Source organism: Eupeodes corollae, chromosome 1, assembly GCF_945859685.1.
Source record: "Eupeodes corollae chromosome 1, idEupCoro1.1, whole genome shotgun sequence".
Taxonomy (NCBI): Eukaryota; Metazoa; Arthropoda; class Insecta; order Diptera; family Syrphidae; genus Eupeodes; species Eupeodes corollae.
This window is the reverse complement of record NC_079147.1, coordinates 107,954,129-107,976,748: the sequence shown is the minus strand read 5'-3', so window position 1 is coordinate 107,976,748 and position 22,620 is coordinate 107,954,129. Positions and strand designations below refer to the sequence as shown.

Sequence of the window (22,620 nt, the reverse complement as noted above, 5' to 3'; positions counted from 1 at the left end):
GTCCATCTGTTGTAAATGTTGGTCAATTTCTGTATTTGTCAGGTTTCTGTTGTTTGGTGGGGCTATGTCACTCAACGAAGTTCTCTCGCTAAGGCGTTGGTGAAACGAGGCCAACGCATCTTACTGTAATTGTAAGAGTGCGTTGCAACGTATTCCTCCAACTCCACGCGTTCGTTCGGAATCTGCATTACAGCAGCCAGTCCGCAGTGATCACTGTCGTACTCGACTGTCTGTAAGCAGTTTCGAGAATGATTACCCACTTTGTCTGTTACTGTCAGTCTAGTGTCGTACAGCAAAAGATCCACAAAGAAGCCGCTTCTTGGATACGATGGCTTTTCGGTAGCCAGCAGGTCGACGCCATATTCAACGCTGTAAAGATTCATCAAATTAAAAAGATGATTACCTCTGGGATTACTATGTTGATTTCCCCAATCTTCATGTTTTGCGTTCAAATCACCGGCCAAGATGAAATAGTTTTCTTCCAAGCTCAGTTTCAGTTCCCTAAAAAGAATCTCGAGTTCTGAAGCAAAGTAAGTAACCTGCGGAGCTCCAGCCGCATAAGCCGCAATCATATACATCCGCTTCCCTTGAGTGAGAGAGATGCATACAACGCAAACTTCTAGCGTCTTGAGCTTTCGCAATTCATTGTTGTATATGACTTTATAATTAATGCCTTTTCGTATAAAGAGAGCGACACCACCCCCTTGAGTGGAGTCGGGCCGGTCTCTTCTTACGATATTGTAATTTTTATGAGTCAATTTGTGTTTGTGGTTTAGCTTAGTTTCGCTAGCCATAAACACATCGGGACTGTAGTCTGTCAACAATTGGAACATATTGGCTCTTCGTTCAATCCTAATCAGTGAATTTACATTCACAGCTAGGACTTTAAGGCGCGTCTCCGGCAGCGCGCCCATTATGATCTAAATTGCGCCAGGCCAGGCAACAAAGAGTAGAGATGATCTACCCTTTTGCCTTGCTCTTTTATCTGACTTTGCAGTCCTGTTAGTTGACCTTGAATGCTCAACAACAAGGCTACAATGTCAGGCTGCACCTCTGGTGCCTTAGGCACAGGGGCCTTTGGGGCAACCGTTGGTGGAGCCTGTCTCGTGTTCCCATTCCCTGACACCATTTGGGCGTAGGAAAATTTGGGATCTACGAATTTTTGTGTTGGAGCCTGTCGAACTGTTCGACTTTTTTCGGCTTTTTGGCTGGCCTGTTTCTGTTTCATTTGTTGGACCTTAGGGCCGATGTTATAAGCATACGCCAGTAGTTTTACGATGTTAAGGATATCACCTTGTCTAAAGCTTTTTTTCAAATCGAAAGATTTTGTTAAATTAATTCCAATCTTAATGGACGAGTTTGGCAGGGATCCCGAAACTAGACATGGCTCTATACAGCTGTTGCCTGTAGATATTGTCATGGGCAGCCTAGAAATCGATGGAGAGATGATGGGCGTTGATTTAATGTTCTTGTGTTTTTCCAAGATCTGCCGTATTGTGAATATTTGATCGGCTTTTTAATTTCCTTGCCACACTGATAAGGAACTATCTGATTATTGACGATGGGCCTTAGACGTTCACACATTACGGAAGAGATTTTGTAAGTGATGTTAAGTAGACTTATTCCTCTTTAGTTGGTGCAAGTTAAAAGATCTCCTTTTTCAGTATCGGGAAGAAAATACTGAGGTTTCATTAAACAGGTCGGAAGAAAGCATATCTCACTGATAAGTTGGTGCATGCTCCTAACCAAAGCATCTGCTTTGAAGAGCTTGGCATTCCAGCTGCTTTTTTAGACTTCAGCCTTTATTTCGTCTAAGTCGGGAAGACGAGCATGTTGGCTTTCGTTGTCTATATTGAATGTATCATCCTGCCTGATAGCGGAATTCGGTTCGTCTACAGAAGTGGTCCTTTCATATCCTCAGTATGAATTACGGCTCCTCTGTGATGTCTCCACTGTCGTGTTTGGAGCCTTCTCATAAAACTTTTGAACTTCATTTCTGTTTTTGAACTTCTCAATCTCACGCTTCTATTGCTCTCTCTCTTTTTGCTTCTAAAAAATAGTCTTCATCTCATAGATGTAATGAGCAGATCTCCTACTTCTATGCAGCGCTGCTTTGCGTGCTTGTTGTTTGGCTGCATTTGCTTGCCGAACAGATGGTAATACGCAGCCTAAATTCAATTGGAAGTAAGTTCATCATCATGTTCCTAGTACTTAGACAATTCGTCTGACTAAGGAAAAGTTTGACCTCGAATAAACTCTTATTGACCTTAACAAAAGCCTATCATAGGTATGCAAGACTTTTGTCCTCTCCAGTAACGAAAGTTGCTTAAAGGTTAGATTTCTAGATTTAGCCTTGAAAGAGTGAGGTCATATTGTATGTATCAGTACCTATGTAGTTCAACTTTTTATTTCAATTACTTTGCATCCGTTAACTTAACTAAAAATACTTACTATTTCAATAGCTTAATCCAAACATACATACATAGATAGGTACCTTATAATCAAGTCCTGTTCTTCAGATTTGATTAATATAATTGTTTCTTCTACATACTCGTACATACCACAGACAGCAACTCAATTAATTTCAATATTTTAATTGAAGGATAAAATAATCCTTACGAAACTACTCTCGTACCCTTCGCTTTATTGTTTCCATTCGTCAACAAGTTATTTTTAAAATCCATGTTTACTTCAAAAAATTAAATTGTATAATCCACAAGTTTTATATACATACATAGTATACAACTTTGTAATTAAAAGAAGAGATTTTTAAACTTGGTAAGCATCTAAAACAATTAACGCAATGAAACAAAAATGGATCATTCCCTTAACTTTTTTTGTATCTATTGGTTTAATAAAAATCGAGTACAAAATGAAAAGACAAAAACCTAGAAATTAAAAATTGAGAATTCAGTTTTATGTGCATAAGGTTTTATACTTATATTTACTTCATAGGTACTATATATTATTATGTACACAATTTATAATGTAAGCACTCAGGAGGACAGAGAGTTATCATTGAATATCTTTTCAATTGCGTTTGGTTATAAATCCACCAAGAAAAACTTATATTCATTGTTGTATAGGGCGTCTTTTTTAACACTTGAATTTTAATGGCAAATGTAAGTCATTTAATGGTCAAAAATATTCTTTAGATTGCTTCCTTATGAGGCATCATCCCCCTATACCTCTCATAAAATAGGTTCTATAGACGTAAGTTGCTTTGCAGTCTGCTGGCCTTTGATGCAGTTCAACAAGCTTACACCATACAACGTCAACCTTAAATGCTCACGACTTAACGTAATTTTAAAAGATGATGTCTTAGGTTTTGACGAATCCCCCCTCCTTCGTTGGATTAGAAATTACCATTCAGTACAAGTTCTATTGGATAACTTCAAGTCTGTGAAACAGAAAACATATATGCTGGGGTACCGCAGGGCTCTGTTCTTTCTCCGATATTTTTTTATTTTTATTCATGATCTCCAATCTGAAACTTCTAATCCATTTGGCTGCTTTGCTGCTCTTTGGATGTGATTCTACAACGGCAATGTATGAAAAGCTCTTCTGACATAGACAAATTTGTTTAATGAGAAATCTAAACTCAAGTCAAATTTAATACTTCGAACATTAAATGCTGTCTAATGTCTTTCTTAAGGCGGTGCAAGAAGTTTTTTTCCCCCTCCGATCTGCCTATTATTTATCTTAAAGACGTCCGATCTTAAAGCCGGTTCTCAATACAACTTGCTAAAGTCTCTTGGAGAGTATTAAACGTAGAGCATTCAAATTGATTGTTGATGATATTATCGTTGACCTTAAGCTTAATTTCTAGAGAAACAGCCAGTTGTATTTTTCTCCATCAAGTAATTCAACCATAAAACTCGTGTCCTTTAATGCTTGTTAGTCGTTTTGTCAAGAACAGAAAGCAGAATTTAAGGAAAAAAAAAACTTATTTCCGAAACACCCTTTATGTAATTGTATCTGCATACGTTAAAAGATAGATGATATACCTTTTATTGCAGGATCTACTTCATTCTCCTCTTTCTCCCGTCCACTCCTTTCATTACCGTTGTACGAGTTTATGCTCTCAGATTTCCACATATAGTTGTGTTTGGTTTTTCCTGACAATATACAACGTGCAGTTTTTCGAATTGAAATAAGAGCCGCTGAAACTCCTTCACTCTTCTCTGCTCCAGCTCTATTCTACTCAGGCTCACCATCACCATCCATCCACATAGACTCGTCCTCATCGTTTATGGCGCATAGAATTATGTGGTTATATTCTGAAAGTGTGGATTTTTGTGTGCTGTTGCATTTTAAAATAATCGATAACTTTCTTCTTCTTCAAACCGATATGACGCTACGTGTGCACTGTGCAGCCTGTTCATTTCTCAGTATTCCGACGATAGACCTATACCTTACATATACGAGTAGATAGGTACAACCGAATGCAGAACAGCACTTTTACCGAACGATGTGCGCATTGTAGTGCCATCATCATCATCGTCGTCATCATATCATAGATGGATAGGATATGGAGTACAGAAATGGAAAAAGTATAAAACTTTAGAGACAGGGTCGAATCTTTTGCGGTTATAGGCAGTAGGTGTGGTTGGTCTTTAGGTAGGGCTCAGCGAAACAATTTCCTGACAAATCTATCTATGAAAAATTGATTTCAATCGAAAATAAGGATTGGAAACAATACTAAGGAGGTTTTTACTACCCTCGATATGTTTAAAGTTTAAACACAATGCGAGCGTTAGGAAAAATAAGGAAGGTGTTAAGAGGTGATACCCTTAGACAATGGTCTTAAAGTTTGGAATATCAAAGTTGTAGGGAAAAACAAGGTTCGGAAAAGCATTCCACATTCTCAATGTGAGAATTTCAATTTCAAATAACGTACTGTTAGAGGTCTTTCTAGATTGTTGGAACAATGGAATCTTATACATCTCTGACTTCAGTATTTGTAACAAATTTCTCTAGAGGTCCTATTAGCTGCGTACTCCAACTAATACGAGAAGAACTTTTTTTCTCGAAACAACCCACAGTCTTTCATCTGCTTTTGTCAGAATTATTTCTTCTTATTAAAGCTGGATAGGGCTGATGATTGTCTTTTGCATTTACAGCCTCGAAAGGGCTGTAGTTGTTTGTTGAAGTCGATTTGTGCACTCATTTTGGAGGACAGTTTAGCAGAATCCTTATGTCATCCTCGTCGCTTTTAAAGCTCCTTTCTTTTTGTGTAAACGCTGTCAAGTACGATTTAAATTAAGAATTTGAGCTCGGAAGGACATCTTATATGTTCGTTCTCAAAATCAACAATCATATCGTTCCATCCTATACTTCTGATTTTTGTTCTTCTCGGTTACTCCTCGGTAGATCTTTTTTCCAAAATTGAAAATTCCACTCATTGTATCAATTCATCAGATAAAAATATCAACGCTGGAGAGAATTATGCTTTCGAAAACCTATTTTGATGCTATTTTTGTAGTTTAATGTTATCAGCCCTAAACACATTAATTTCATATCTTATAGTTACAATAAGCTTGCAAAATTATAATTTAACTTCATCAATAATAATTACTTAACATCGCTTACAAAATCTTCTCTGCCGTAATATGTGAACGTCTAAAAGCCATCGTCAATATCCTGATAAATCCTTATGAGTGTGGTTTTAGACTAGGAAAGTCCACAATCGATCAAATATTCACATTACGATAGATCCTGGAAAAAACCGAAGAGCATTAAGTCGACAGCCACCATCTCTTAAACGATAGTTTTGCCATCCCTGACAAACTCGTCTGTTTCTGCTAGAGGGCCATGGAGAATTCGCGGTGCTCCATAAAGATTGGACACAACTTAACAGAACCATTCGATGTCAAGCGATTTCTTTAACGTCATTTTTGGAAGAATAGTGCAGAGCTCCAACGTCAAAACTAGAAAAACTTTCAAAAGTCTCATCGTGATATCAATGGGGCCCCTGCCAGTATTGAGGTAGAGGTGGCAAAAATGGGTTCAGCTGTTACAATGCAGAAGCCATGGGCTATGATAAAAGCGGATGAAAGCACCTTGGGTCGTTTCGAGTGATCTACAGTTCCGTATGTCTAGAAGGTGAGTGGAGGACAAGATGGGACAACGAGCTGTATGGGCGGTACATCAACGACGTAGACTTAGACAGAAGGATAAATGTCCAACAACTGAAATAAATGGGTCACGTAGAGCGCATAAGAACCAATGTTTCGGCCCGGAAAGTCTTCGGAACCACGCCCACAGGAAAGCGCAGTAGATCAGGTGGCACGTACAAGTGAAAAGTGACCTCACCCAACTTGGTGTGTGCAACTGGATACATCTAGCTAAGGAATGTGGAAAAGTGTTTTGGTGGAGACCCTTGTTCACAAAAGGTTATCTGCACCTTAAGTAAGATATAATAATTAACGAATAACTCAACGTTGAAAATTCAACACCGATCAAAGTTGGTGAAAATGAATTTGAAGTAGTCCAATCTTTCACCTACGTAGTTTCAATAGTCGAGTCCTAGAACAATATAGAAGAAGATATACGTGGGCCCCTGCTTAAACCAAGCAACAGAACCTGCTATAGTTTATTAAGACTCTTTAAATCCACAAATTTTTGGGTGCTTGACCTTACAAACCTCTAAGCCTTACGGAGAATAGTTGGAGCCATTTGTGTGGAAAGACAATTACGGAGAAAAAATGAGTTGTACGAATTATACCGTGAAGTTGATACAGCCACGTAGTAAGCTTGATTGAAGAAGAAACCGCCTTTTGGCGTATAATAAATGCTAGAATACAAGAATGGCGTGGACCAGGACTCCCAGAACTTTGAGACGCCACATTGGAGGCGTTAGCAAAAACCGGGAAAGTAATAAAGCCGAAGGAATTAAGTTTTATTATGGGGTTGAATATATTTTAAAGGTTTATTTCCTCCGTTTTTGGAAATTGGTGCAAAAATGAGGTCTGAAAATAACTCCTTATCAAGATTTTTTGCAATTAGCGATGTTTTAGCGTATGCTGTTTAATATTACAAAGAATTGATGTTCTACTTTTCGACTTCTTCAGTGATTTTTGTACGTTTAACCCTAGATCATTATTTCCTCGTTAATGTCGTTATCCTTTGGGTAAATAAAAGCAATAGAAGTTTTGTATATGATACAAAACTTAAAAATATCATTCGCTGAAAAATTAATTTTTTTCTTATTTTATAGACAAAGCAAAGCTTTTACAAAGAATTAAGATGTCCGGAACTCAAATCCCGCCAATGAATTTTCTATCACATCCGGTTTTTCTTTAAAAATACTAAAGACAACGAAAATCATATAAAACTCAGCCTATCCCTTAACAATAAATTGTATGATGGTTTTGAAAAGTACAAATCTTTGTCAAACTGTCACATACATATGTTCGTGGCAGCATAACTCTGTGCCTCAAGCGTTTTTGTCCAACATTTTTCAAAAATATTACACATACGGAAAAGTATTAACATTAATAGAGGCGCTATTAATATTCAAAATTCGTACCTGAACTTTTAGCTTTGGCTACAAGTGGCCGTTGAATCGAAAAGTACGATTTTTTCCCACAACTACAATATGTGGGTTTGTGGATTTCCTCCATTAATTTTTGTCCTGCACCAACTTCATTTTGACTTAGAATGGATTTTCTCTTTTCCCAGATTACTTATATAGAGATATATGTTCATATGTACATATATACCATAGTTATGTATATATAGAAAAATATACCAGTGTATGCGGAAGGAATATAAATGGATAAAGCTTATGGTCTTTTGATGATAACGTGACCAATTTTGCTTGGTTTTGCTAAACCATATTCCAACAAACATATCTACCTATGTACATACATATGCATATATATGTATGTATATAATATGGAACGTGCTATCAATGAATTGACATTCAAACTAAAAACCACTTTCTAGTTTTCACAAAGTATAAAAGTATAAGAATTATGGATTTTTGATGAAAGTTATCTCAAAACCCATTCGAAGTAAAACATATGAATTAAAATTCTAAGGTATAGAGAGGAGCTAGTAATACATTTTTAGATACAGGGTGAGTCGAAAAATAGTTCCTGATCAAAAGTGATACTAGTATAATAATAATGATGGTTGATGTATTGGTGCGTTGGACTTTCTTGACAGAGATCTAGGGTTAAAGTGCCTGCCTGTGGAATCAAAAGTTTTTTTGACGGTTACTGCCTCTTGCGAGAAATTGACAATTCTTACAAGAGTAATTTTTGTCATGAAATGTGCTTTCTAAAATAAGCCGTTCGGAATCGGCATTAAACTGTAGGTCTGCTCCATCCCTGACAATAATATAAAGGAATGGTTGAGTTGTAAGCCACTAGGTCCAAGTACTAAGTGATAATTCAATATAGATTTAGTTTTGTAGAAACAATTTATTTTAGACAGTTTTTGAGCTAAGTATGAAACATAATGTCCCTCAAATAAGCACCAGCTTAATGCTCAGAACACTTCGTAGGACATCTATTCTCAACGTCTTTATTTTAGGAAGATAGAGGTATGTTCACGTCTATTTAACCAATCAAAACCGGAGGAAGGCGATTTTTTTGATACTACTCGGTCGCCAAAAATTTATCTCAAAAGTGTCACTTTGTCGAAAGCAATGTGTACAGAACCTCCATTCTTCCAAAAAGCACATCTCAAAATTTTGTACCATGGATAGCCTGACAAATTTCCCATCATAGCCGAATACCATTCACCAATTATTTTGGTTACAATCGTCTCAAGAAATAATCGGCCAATAAATGATATTCGGAAATTTTGTGTACCAAGTTGACCAGAGTGCCTTGCCTTGGTGTCTATGTTGTTGGGGCCTTCATTATGTATCTTACAAAATAAAAAACTAAATACCGGAGACTAATGATTTTTTCAAACAACGAATAAACGTTTGACCACCCTGTATATTAAAGGATGTTTTGTTTGTTGTTTTAGGTATAGGTATATCTCTCTTGGGTATAGGAATGTGGGTGGAAAAGTTTTACCTCAAGTTATGGACGTAAAACATAAATCATTCAATAGATTTCATAAGGACATCACAAGTGAAATTATTTGTATTAATATGAGTGCGTGTGTGTGCTACCTATAATGGTTGCTTTATGGTTTAAAATTCCCTAAATTTTAGGTTACATACCTAAGTAGTTATTTTTCAAAGAATTTGCTTTTTAATTTGTTAATTATTTCAATCAAAGAAGTTTTCAAAGAATTTAAAGTCAATGTGTGTTGGAAATACTCTGTAAGATGAGTTCCATTTAAAATTGTTGCTTTGCAATTTTAATTGATTTGCGTAACTATGTACATCAACGCATTGGCGCAAGAAGCAGAAGATTCTGCAAACAGGTGTGGCAGCTGGACCGATTACAGAATAAACAAGGAGCTGACCGGTGCACACAGCTCAAAGCAACACCTGGTGAAAGAAGAAGACAATACTGTGATAAGTTCGGTGGATGAGCAAGTCAGAAGGTGGAAAGAACACTTTTTTTTCTTCTGAAGCGCCTGAAGAAACTAATCCCCGAATCCGCACCGCATCTCCCAGTAAAGATGAGATCGTTGCCGCAATTAAAGCACTTAAGAACAACAAAGCGGTTGGACTTGATGAAATTCACGCAGAGCTTTTGCAAGCAGCGCCAACGTCATCAAACGAACTGCTTCATCCACTCATAAAAGAAGCCTGGGCCACCGAAAGCTTCCCTCTTAAGCGGATGAATCGAATTATAGTCAAGCTACCATAAAAAGGAGATCTTACAAAGTGAGAAAACTGGAGAGGAATTTTCGTTCTACCAGCCGTTGCCAAAATAGTAGCAAAAGTTATACTGGATTGCATCAGAGAACACCTTGAGGCCACACTTGGTGTCGAACAAGCAGAATTCCGCTTTGGATCCTCCTGTATTGATCATATTAACACCCTGCGGATCATTATTAAATAGTGCGTTGAATTTAGACCAAACCTACACCTGCTGTTCATCGACTTCGAGAAGGTGGGAAGGTGGAAAAAGTGGAGAGCTTTCAATACCTTGAAAGTATCGTTTCCATGGAAGGCGGAATCGAACAAGACGTCATCAGCCGCATCGGCTAAGAAAAAACGGTGTTCCGTATGCTGTCATGGGAGGAATAACTCTATCAGCTTAAGAACAAAGCTACGACTGTTTTGCGCAAATGTCGAATCTGTGATTCTTTATGGTTGTAGCACCATAACAAGAAAGCTGCAAACCTTCGCGAATAGATGTCTTTGTAAAATCCTAAAGGTTTTCTGGCCAAACCGTATTTCAAATGAGGTCCTTCATAGACAGAACAGGTCAGGAACCTATAGAATCTATAATACGAAGACGTTAGTGGCACTGTATTGGACATACGCTTCGAAAAGGTTACGCTCACACAAGAGGGAAAGAAGAGCTGGACGACCGAGAAGCACATGGCGTAGGATAGTCGAGGCGGAATCAGCGTCACTAGGCAAGAGTTGGCTTGTAGACGTAGTAGAGGCACTATGCCCCTTGAGGGTTCCCCAACGGACTTAACAGGTCTGAGGACCTACGTAAAGTAAGTAAGTTTAGAAAATTTAATAAGCCTTAATTTTGTAGAAGATAATTTTTGAAAGAAAAATAGTTTTGAAGATAAACCCGAAAAACTAAAAAAAACCGTATGTTTCTCTTCATTGCCTCTAGAGTTATTTATAAACTATAACAAATACGAAAAAAATCATGTAAAATTTTGTTTATAAAATTTTATGAGATTTAATTTTCTGCAACACCATTTTTTGATGTGACAAATAGCTTTCGAGATAAACGTGAAAAACTGAAACACCATGTTTCTCTTAACTGCCGCCAGAGCTCACGTCGGATTCTTGGGGACTTTTTTTTGGGTCATCAACAGACATCCCTTAGTAATCATAAAGCTTCTGAAAAGTTATTTGAGAATGAGGTACGTGGCGTGGCGTTCTTTCCTATTAGACAGTGGCCGGTTATGATACCGATTATCGAGCTTATATGCTCTGAACGGAGATAGGAAGCACCTTGAGCCCGTTAAATCTAGTGTAGGCCAGATGTTTTGGTGATGTTATTCCACCTGAAGTTTGCCTTCTTCATAGCATCGTGCATTTGCAATAGTTTAAATGTAGCGATTGGTAACATAGCATTGACCAAACGTAAAAGAATGGGTTGTAATGTACCATTTCTGGCGAGTTCATCTGCCTTTCAATTTCCTGGAATGTCACTTTGGAACAGCACCCAGCAAAGGTAAATACTAAACTGTTGTCCAATCCTTATCACATTTTATTTTTCAATCATCTGTGTAAAAATGAATTGACTCGTCTTTCAGGAATGCCCTTCTTCAAGAAAAGTTCTAGAAGGTACAGAAATCTGGAAGTTTCTATCGAATTGCAGCTATGGAATGGTGTAGTTTATGTGCTTTGGAGTTTATTCTAAATACTCAAGAACTACAGAGTAGGTTGTTAACCCACTTGAAGCTTTGAGGCGAATAGCAGAGCTTGCAGCTTTTCGTTTTATAAGTATATTAAGAGGTTTTAGGTTGAGTATAGGGTATCCAGTGCCTTAGATTGGGTCGTGCGAAGTGATCCGCTTATACGTAGATATGCTGTGATTAATGCTTTATTTAGTTTGTCGTGGTTTATAGCTTTTTCTAAAGTAATCCTGCCACAGATTTCAATAAAATCGGTCTGATTACCGATATTGTAAGTCCCATTTGTTAACAACAGCTTTTTTTCAAAGAAAAGAGAGCTACAGTAGCTTTTTTGACTCTTTCTTGTGTATTACGTTCCCAATTTAGTTTTGTGTCTTACATAAGACCCAAATACTTAGCCTAGTCTGAGAACTTTAATTGGATTAATTTAATATGGAAAGAGTTATCATGTGGAATTCTGTATTTCCTCGAAAATAGCTCTTAAACGGTTTTGTATTAGCACCCCGTCCACTCCAATCAGCCCCCATTGTTATAGGAGTTATCTTAGGGTGTTAAAAGGCCTTCCTGAGACCATTCTATCAATGTCATCTGCATAGGCAATAGCTCCGAATCACTCCGCATCCAGGCCAGTTAGGATTTTGTTTACCATCAGATTTCAGGGGAGGGGTTTAGAACATCAACTTGCAGTGTCCCTTTGCCACTAATGTTGTTGCAGAAGTGTCGCCCAGTTTTGAGTTAATGATTCTGTTAGGCATTAAATGAATTAACTCCCCAAGCGAATCCTCTACATTTAGAGATGTTAGTACAAATGTGATAGCAGATGATGTGTCGACGTTGTTAAAAGCACCTTCTATATCAATGGAAGCAACCATAGTCAACTTTTTACGATAAAAGGAGTATAAGATGGTGCACATTTAAGTGTATAAGGCTGTTTCCACCGATTTGCCTTTTCTGTAGACATGTTGAGACATAGACAGAAGTTTAGTATCAATACTTACCCTTAAATGGATATCAATCAACCTGTCAGAATTCTTAAGAAGGAATGATGATAGACTTATAGATCGTAAGTCTTAAAGGTTTACTTTCTAGCATTTCCCTGCTTTGGATATAAAAACAACACCTCTTTTGCTCCATACCGAAGGAATTTAGACAGTTGTTAAAAATTTTCTCAAGGATTGGTGCAATTATGTCTGAGGCTTTTTGTAGTTAGGCTGGTACTACGCCCGCCACATAGTCTTGAAGAAACCTATTGAAGCTTGTCCTTGTGGATTTGTTACATTGGAACTTGACCGAATTTCATTGTTACAAGTTGCTCTTAGAGAGCTACCAGTAAAGTGAGTATCCAATAACAAGTTCACTGCTTCTTCGCTTGTCCAGGAGCCAGCTACATTTTTCAGACAGCTTGGCATCGCTGGAATAGTTAAAAGAATTTTCCGAAGCCTGTAGACCTCGGAAGTTTCTTCTATTGAAGACAAGTCAAGGAAGAATATTTGTCATTGAGGAAAAGTTGGATGGAGCTCAAACACATAGCTGGAAACCACCCACGAAGGCAGGTGGGTGCAGTTGAGGCCTTTTGTCCCTCTAGATACCAACTTTTGTAAGTAATAAATTGATAGTATACCTTCCTGTATAATAAATAAATCAAAATAAAAATATCTTTCTTATTTATACTTTCATCTACATATATAAATAGAACATTCAATTTCTCTTGGAATAAAAGACATAATTTAAACATTTAAATCATCTTGTTCATACAATAATGAAAAATACGAAATTAACATAAGCTCTCAACACTTCGTCGATGCCAGCAGCGGTGGTGTCCGTGTTGTGCGTATCATCATCATGTCATAATTCTAATTCAATTTAGACAACACAAAGCCTCACTTCAAAATAGACAACCGCCATTATTATTGATCTGCAATAGGTATACAACGGACATACATATGAATATCCTATTTATAGAACAGCGACTGGTTGTATTGCTTTTCAAGGATATATGTAATCCATTTAACATCATATTGGATAGCATTTTTAATTAATACAACGCGTCCTCTATATAATCCATAATAATAAACCTTTTGGTTCGAATAGCCTCTGTCCTGGAAAGGAAAACAAAAACGAGAAAATAGAACAGAAAAACAGAAATGAGGGGTTCGCATTGTGGGAAAGCATTTTCGATTAAAACAAGTCAGGGAATAGACTTGCCTGATGACTGCCTGGAAGGTGAGCCTGTCTATTATTAATATTATCAAGCTTGCAGCTAGTTAGCTATGCCACCGCTTCGTTACCATCGAACTTGCAATAGCAAAATAGCAGAATAATGGAACTCAGGCACTGGTACTGATGATGTCGGCCACATTGGCTCACGTATATCCGTAAATTTATATTCTATTTTCAAATGATCGCTATAAGGGTATATTCACTCTTGCACCAACACCGCACCCCACGCTCCAAACTGCAAACTAACCAACGCCAACGCCGACATCAATGACGATGACGGAAAAGTGTTTTTGTTTGACAGCCTTCGGCGGCAGCGGCGGATATCGGCCCGGTTCGGACTTATATATGGAGAATTGGAGACAAATGAATAACGAAGGTTTTATATATTGCGCATATTGATTGTTAACGAGAATTACATTTTGTTAATAGGAAAGTTAAGTCAATTGCAATGAGATCAGATTATGAACTTTTTTAAGCGATGATGTCATTCATAAGTAATAATATAATAATGATATCAATTGATGTGAAGAGTCGATTTGATTGGTAGCAGTTAATGCTGAAAATTAGTTAGAATTTTTAAGGAAGAAGTGGAAATTATGTTCTTGAGAATTGAAGTTCTGGAAATGCAAAATAAAACAACTCGGCATCACTTATAAAGTTATAATAACACTTAAACTAAAAGAGTAAACGTGAAAAAGCTGTGGAAAACCAAAAATTATTTTTTGCTACCCTGAGCTGAAAACGAGAATATCGACCAAGAAACCTCGATGCCCTCTATCGACGGGAGCTCTTCTTGAAATTGGATCCAGTTCTTTTGATGAGGTTCTGGAAGTGAATTATCTCAAGATGTGCCAGAAAGCCAAAGTTGTTTTGACATAATTATAACTAGGGTCAGTAGACAAGTTGGATAATAGATTTTGGCCACATCGGAGAAATATTGGCTATTCAGACTTTTGTTACGTTCACTTTGTAACAAATGCTATCAGTTCGACAAAACCAACTGTTCCCATGCGAATTGGTTTCACGATCCACATTAAGATTGTAACACTGTTCAATCAACTTATCAACTTCCTTTTAGAAACTCGCTAGAATTTGAGTTGCATTTTCGGAGCAGGAAACCTCCTCGTTGTAGTAAGTTCTGCAGTTCTAGCTGTAATTGTTGAGCAGCCTCAACAAAGTCGGCACCATTGAGACAGCCATCCATATAGATTTACTCACGAAGTACTTAAGCAGCTTGTGGGAAATCAGCTTCTTCATTACCGGCCAGAGTTATAGAACTTTGACAGTAAGCAATCTGTTGACAGCTGTCCGTCCTTTTTCAACTTTCTATATGACTCTCTGCATATCAGCATCGTCTCGTTGTACCAGTATTTGTCTAAAGCATTGCTCAATATCTGCCATAAATACATGAGTACGCCATTTCAGGATAATCACCGACAACTCACTCTGAAGTTTGGGACCTTCATACATACATGAAGACAATCACTAAGTGTTTTACTTCCTGTTGAACTTGACTCCTTGAATACGCCATTATAGGGAATGTTGCCAGTCGGTTGAGAGGAAACGTCATGAACAGATTCCATATGCCCGAGTTCTAGTTATTCGGACATGTATTCATCATACATCATCTTCATTTTTGGGTCCTTCTATAGGCGATTGAGTTGATAACGACAAAGCTTGAAGGCATCTCCTTGGGAATCTGCCAATGTTGTTCGGTAAATTAAATTAAAAGTTTTTTGACAGCGTTCTAGTTGGAGAGAGCCATAAACATCTGCTCCCACAATAACGTCTATAGACCCACGTTTACAAAAGTCTGGATCGGCCAGTTTAAAATTCCAAAATCCACCAAACTATTTAGTGTCAAAACGAAGAAGCCGTTTCAAAATGAATGCTCTGCAGTTAATGTTGGAGCCAGGGTCTCAGAGGGAGCTCCCAGAGATATCAAATAGACCTGTTGACTTGCCAACACTTGTGCCACCTACCTTAGTCACAGGCAGAAATGGCCCTGTTCGCCGAAGGTGAAGTTGTTGCACCTCATACTAATAAACGTAGCCTGCGATCCGATGTCCAAAAGAGCTTGAAGAATAAGTTTGTGCCCAATGCAACATCATACTTCAACTTGAGCTGTAGGCTGCAAAACAGGTTCTATAGTTGTATCAGTGATTCGTCATCATCGGAATTTTCACAGCTTGAATTTGCAGGATGAGGTGGATTATTAGTGTTGTTCGTTCGCAGATGATTTGTGTTGACGTGGGGTTTTTGAAACTCGATGCTTTTGTGCAGCATTGTGTGATGTTTTTGGTGAAATATCAGGTGTAGTCTGAAAACATTGTTGTTGTGCATGATTAGGCATAAGGCAATTTTTGCCCAGTTTTGATTTTGTCAGAACAAAACATAAGAACATGATTACTAAAACACTTGTGACTGCGAACTGGTTGTGCCTAAACTGCCTTTTAACGTTTTTAACTTCCCATAGGAAGTTATTGTAATGGGTCCGATTTGTAAAATTGAAAATTTTGACATTTCTCGACGTTTCAAGGTCCCTGGAGTCGAAATAAAAGATTTTTAGAAAGATGTCTGTACGTGCGTGTGTACGTACGTTTGTACGTCCGTACGTTCGCGGCGTTTTTTTCGTCGTCCATAGCTCAAGAACCAGAAGAGATATCGACTTCAAATAAATTTTGTTATACAGATAATAAGGCAGAAAGATGCAGAAAGGGCTCTCAAGAAAATTGCGTGGGTGGTTTTTTTACCAAAGCAGTTTGAAAAAAAGGTGAAAATTTTGGTTAACCCTAAATATCTTACGACCCAAAAACGCTAGAGACTTGAATTAAATTTTATATAATATATTATAACGTGATATCAAAGAAGTATATTTTTTGAAAAAAATCTATTTAACGTTTTTTTTTTTAATAAAAAAAAATGCAAAAAATAATTTTTCACCTCCGAAATTTTACGACTAAAATATGATTTAATCTCCAAAACAATTTTGTGCAACGAAAAATAGTGTTTTTGACATCTGGTAAAATTTTGAGAAAAATCGAATTGACAGTTTAAAAAAAAAATAAAAACCCAAAAAAAAATGTATAAAAATTGGTAAAAATTGATTTTCGACTCAAATACCTTTTCAAAACTTTGCGATATTGGCTTTTTAACTACTTTTATCTTTCAAAAAATTGTTGTTAACATTCAGTAAAATCTTGAAAAAAATTGAATAGACAATTTTTTTACAAAAAAAAAATAAAAACCGAAAAAAAATAACAAAAGTTGGTAAAAAATGATTTTCGACTCAAATATCTTTTCATAAATTTGAATTATTGGCTTCAAAATAATTGTATCTTATAAGAAATATTGTTTTCAACATTCGATAAAATTGATAGTTTTTTTACAAAAAATAAAACTCTAAAAAAAACAATACTAAAACTTGGTAAAAATTTACTTTCGACTCAAATAGCTTTTCAAAAATTAAAAATATTGACTTCAAACTTATTTTATTCACCGAAAATATTGTTTTCGATATTCTGCAATTTTTATATAAAAATCCAACAGTCCGTTTTTTTCATCAAAAATAAAATCTACAAAAAATAGTACGCAAATTTTGTAGAAATTGATACGAGTATATAAAGACAAACTTTTAAGCAAGACAAATAGACAGACGGGATGGGAAGTTATCAGTGTGGGTCGCATCCCAGCCTCTTTCGTTTTCCTTTGGTCTAGATCATGCAGCCGTAGCACTGAGGCCTTGTAGTATTCTTTTCAAAAACTTTTATTCCAAGTTTGAACTTTGGAGTGACGCGTCCCAATCTTTGATTGTGATAGAGTAAAGATTTTGAGTCACATGTATACCACCAGTCGTCCCTGGATGTTGTAGAGCACTAAAAGCTGCAGTGATTCCATCAAGTATTTGAAGTAAGCCGACATGTGATTTCTTGGCCATGGTTGGCAGATGATCAATGTTATGAAGGAACATCATAGCGGGTTTTTAAGATGTCCAATGCAATCTGAAAGTTATACTCGCTAACGCGAATGTTTTTGAGTACTTTTGTAGCTTTCAAGTTAATCCACTCTTCAAACATTCAGTCGAAAGTGGGTAGCTGCAGTGGTGGTAGCGCCGACTTTAATTTGCTGATGCCTCTGTTCAAGACAAAACAAGTCACATGACCCTTCTACAAAATTCTATTATAAATTGTTGGCGCCTTAGTTATTGTATTCTTCCCGGAACATATATTGATCAAAACAACGTATAAAAAGTCTCTAAGTCCAAGACAACTTATTGGCTTTCTACTCAAGCTTTAAGGTTAAAACCACTGTACAAAATATTATAATTATTATTCCAAAATCAAATTGAGAGGTTTGAAATACGAACGAATTTTCAGAATATAGCCTTGCCCAAATCTATCTACTGTGTACTTAAGATTTTGTATTAAAAAAACTTCTAGTTTAAGTAATTCTCAAAAATTGTTCTTGACTTGAATTCAGCACAGAAATTTTGTTGTTTGAATCATAAGTTTTCTCTTTGTTTACAAAAAGATATTAAATTATGTTGAACTAAGACTCAAATCAACTGAGCTATAAATAACTATACATAAGGGAAAATGGGGTATATTGGGATCGCGGTGTATTTTTTGTTTAAATAAAGTGGCAACTACAATTTTTCGGCGTTCCTGTTCAAATTATGGGCATGAGTGTCCTTTCGTGCCCCATTAATGCTGTTATTGAATTTTAATATTCTCTTTACTAAAACACCTTTTTTAGATAGTTCGAAAAGTCATCAACAATGACATGAAGATAATTTACGACGAGCTCTTTAAATTGTTTAGCTTAGGAAAATTATGAAATTCAAAGGTTAAAAAAGAACTAACTAAACTCTGAAATTCCACTTGCAATTGTTAAACCAGAGGGTTTCAAACCCGTATTCTTAGTCGCCCAGGAACAAGAGTTAAGCAACTAACTCAAGGATATGGATCGTCATTTGTTTGGGTTTTCCATGAAATAATTTCGACAACGAGCTCAAATGCCCATAGAAAAAACATAAAATAGCAAACTACCTCGACAATGAGACAAGAAAGGGTGGAAACTATTGGGAAAGAAGTTATCAGTTTCTTGAAACGAAACACTACAGACTATTCCATTAAGAAAACCAGAAGCAACGTTTCCAGTTTGAGCAATGCATGTAATATACAGGGATCAAAACAGTCGCAAAGAGTCTTGGGAAAGTTTTAGTAACTAAAAGGCGGAAACAAGTTGGATCTCGGACATCAGCAGAACGGGAACAGCTTCTCAAAGTGGGGTAATGAAGGACTTATTTTGGAAATGGCTTAGAAATTGTATTGAGTATTTACGCGCAACGAAGGAATATCATGTTGTGTTGCTCTTAGATGGACATAAAAGCATCGAAATTATCGATACAGCTAGGGATTATTCTTAGGTTATGCTTTGTTTCCCACCTGCAACCTTTGGATGTAAGCCTTATGAAGTATTTTAGCTCATATAAACGATGATGAAGCAAAAAGATGGTTAAGGCAACATCTTGGAAGGACAGTAATTCACTATTAACTTAGGCATTTGTTCAGACAAGCCTATCTAAAAGCGAATACAATGTCAGTGGGTATAAACGGTTTCAACTAAAACTGGTGTATGGCCTTTTAATACAGATGTTTTCGAAGATCATGACTTTTTACCTTGAGAAACAACAAACATGCCAAGTGAAGATGAAACAACTTTAGTTAATCTTTGTTCACAAGCTCAACCTTCAACATCTTCATTTCAAAATAACTCTTAAAAATTGTTATTAAATTGTTTTTACAAATTGTAAAAATTGCTTTGGTGTTTTTGTGTTAAAACCTTAAGGGACCCTTTTTGTCCCACTTTCTCCTACTTATCAAAAAAATTTTCTTCGATTTGAAGCTTCCCATTCCCCTGTCTCAAAGAACCATATAATCGCCTTGTATTACATATTTATGAAGCAGATCCTTTACCACAACAGTTTACTTTCTATTCACAGGGCTTTTATACGCTGTTTGCCTGTTTTTACACGATAAGGGAATTAAGCATCTCCTTCTCCATTATTTTTATCAATCGCCTATTGATTAATTAAGAGCTTACAACAACGTACGCAGTATAAAGATAGACACCTACCTAACTGAAGATGGTCCTTTAATCAAACATCAGACCTTTCAACAAACTTTTCCACACTTCTACACACCCCATTGATAAGGATAACCATTTCAGCGGGTTGATTTATGCTCTAATTATATAACATAAGTAGATCTTCTTTAAAAATATAAACATCTTCTCTATCCAATTATTTATTATGCCTCCAATAAAAAAAATAAAAATAAAGATTTGTACCCTCAAGCCCTCACTGACACATCAAGAGGTTTTGTTTTTGGCAGTCTTGAAAAAAATGATTAAATTATTTCTTATAAATAATAAAATGAAGTATTTAATAAATAATGAAATATTATTTTTATATATTTTTAGGTGGCAAACACAACAACTATTGACTCCGCACTGAAATCTAGCCATGAATGAAACAGAGTGCGAGAACCTCATACAATCTGTAAAATGGACAGAACCTGCAAGCCTAATCTCATTAGCCATACTCGAATTTATAAATGTTTTAGTCATAGGAGGAAATTTATTAGTTATAGCCGCTGTATTTTGTTCAAACAAATTACGTAGTGTTACGAATTTTTTTATTGTTAATTTAGCTGTAGCTGATCTTCTAGTTGGACTTGCTGTCCTTCCATTTTCTGCTACTTGGGAAGTATTTAAGGTAAGTTTTTCAATATTCTATGTACATATCTATTTTTTTTATTCCATTTAAAATTATGATATTTCTAATTATTTTATTGGAAACTTTCGTAGAAGAGAAAAATAAAATCAATAATTTAAAATACTTTAAGGAATTCAATATTTTATGGTCACCCGGAATAAGATGAAGTGTTCAGGGAAGGGCCAGTGTTGGAATTTTATGTGGTGAAAAGAGGCTATAAACTCCAATTTCGCAAAAATGTATCACTTTGAAAATAGAAATATACTTAATATGTACCAGGGATGCACATGAAATCTTGAATTGTAGTAGATTTATGAAAAATTGAAATTTAGGTGTCGTCAGCCAAATTAAATTTATATCTTATAAAATTTTAGCTTACAATATTTCAGGTCTAAGCAAAAAACTCTTATTTGTAGATTTCTTTAGTTATGTTAAAAAATTCGAAACACATGCCACAAAAGATAATATAAGGAAATTTAAAAATTACTTTACTGGCTTTAAGCTTATATGGGGAGAAGCAATTCAAAATTCTGGTCGTGCTAGTGGAGGAAATCTTTTCGGTATAAAAACTACATTATTAAATACGCTCGAGTGTGATGAACTTGAGGAATCACAATAGTAAAACTCCTTAACTATTCTAATATGTGCATTTTACCCTGCTATATAAATTGTAACAGATGGACACAGGATTTTGAAAATTTAATCAACACAATGCAACTCTTATCAAATAATAGAAAGATAGCTAAGCTAGAGAAATTAACGGAATTACTCATACAATTGGCACAGGGCTATCTACAGAAAGTCGTTGAATTGAAAAATTGAAAGGCACCATGTGAAGATGGTATTCCGTGTGACATCGCTGAAGACATCGCTGAAAATTACCGAGGTATGTATATCGTTTTTGATATTCTGCGGTATACTACTATAGAGACTTGAAAAATGGGTCAAAAGGAAAAACTTTCTGTCGGATCTCCAAGCCGGATTTAAAAAAAACTTTTCAGCAATAGACCAGATCTTCACTCTTTCATCAATCAAAAGCAAGGAACAACAAAATGTATTCTTTCTTTGTGGACTTCAAAGCGGTTTTTGACCTTGTAAACAGAACGCGCTCTTCTATAAGCTCTCACAATTGGTTCTGTCTTCGAGTTTTTTGTAAGTAATTAAAGCGATGTATACTGGAACTAATGCAGCCGTCTGGGATGGGAAGATATTTTAAGAATGGTTCGAAACATGTACCGAATGAAAACAAGGTTGTCCATTCAGTTCCTTGTTGTTTTCGTTGTTCATAAATGACACAGAGGAAGAATTACCTGGAGGAATACGAATATCTGATTCTCTTATAAATGTGTTACTGTACGCTGATGACTGATGGAATCACCAGAAAACCTACATTTTATGATAAATCGCTTAGCAAATTGTTGTGATAGGTGGGGATTATCATAAATACAGACAAGTCAAAAATAATCATCTTCTCACAATTCTCACCTTAGCGGAAATAGATGGTATTTTAATGGAAATGTTTTAGAAATATCCAAAGAAATTAAATTTTTAGGTGTAAAGCTGAATTCAACCCTAAATTTCGACAAACACTTTTTGGAAAAAGCCAGCACCTCTCAAAGATTGTTGAATTTATCAAAAAACCTTTTTTTTCAAACGACAAGATAATCCTTTCAGTCAAATATAAAATATTTGATACCGTTTTGAAATCAACTCTCTGCTACGCTTCTCAGGTCTGGGGTGCAGATGATTATGGAGTGATAGAAAAATTTTAAAGGAATTTTTTGAGAAAACTCTTCAACTTAGCGCAAAATACACCGATTTATGCAATGTATTTAGAAATCGGCATACCGAAACTTCTCACGAGCACACTCAAGGCACAGTCTGATTACATTATTATAACTTTTATCTACCAGGAGAATAGAATGTCAAAAAAATGCTTTTGTTCGAACTGAGCAATAAAGATTGGTGGATGAAAAAATGGCAAGATATCGGTAATACTTTTGGAAAGATACTGTTTACAGATTTCAACAATTTAAACAACTTAAAGAAGCAACTTAACAGGATTATACAGAAGAATGACGACATAGTTCGATAATCCTTTATTAATAAAGCTCGCGAATCAGATAGTAGAGTACTATACTCTCATCTCAATTATA

At 36.1% G+C, this 22,620-nt stretch overlaps 1 protein-coding gene across 2 annotated transcripts in view; it reads left to right on the top strand.

Moving 5' to 3' along the window:
* LOC129954051 (octopamine receptor Oamb) overlaps positions 1-22,620 on the top strand; it is a 229,329-nt gene that overhangs the window by 157,533 nt on the left and 49,176 nt on the right. For both annotated transcript variants that reach the window (XM_056067693.1, XM_056067694.1), the window contains exon 3: positions 20,170-20,464. In XM_056067693.1, coding sequence (XP_055923668.1) covers positions 20,213-20,464 — 252 coding nt within the window. In that variant the 5' untranslated portion in view covers positions 20,170-20,212. The remainder of the gene's footprint in view (positions 1-20,169; positions 20,465-22,620) is intronic.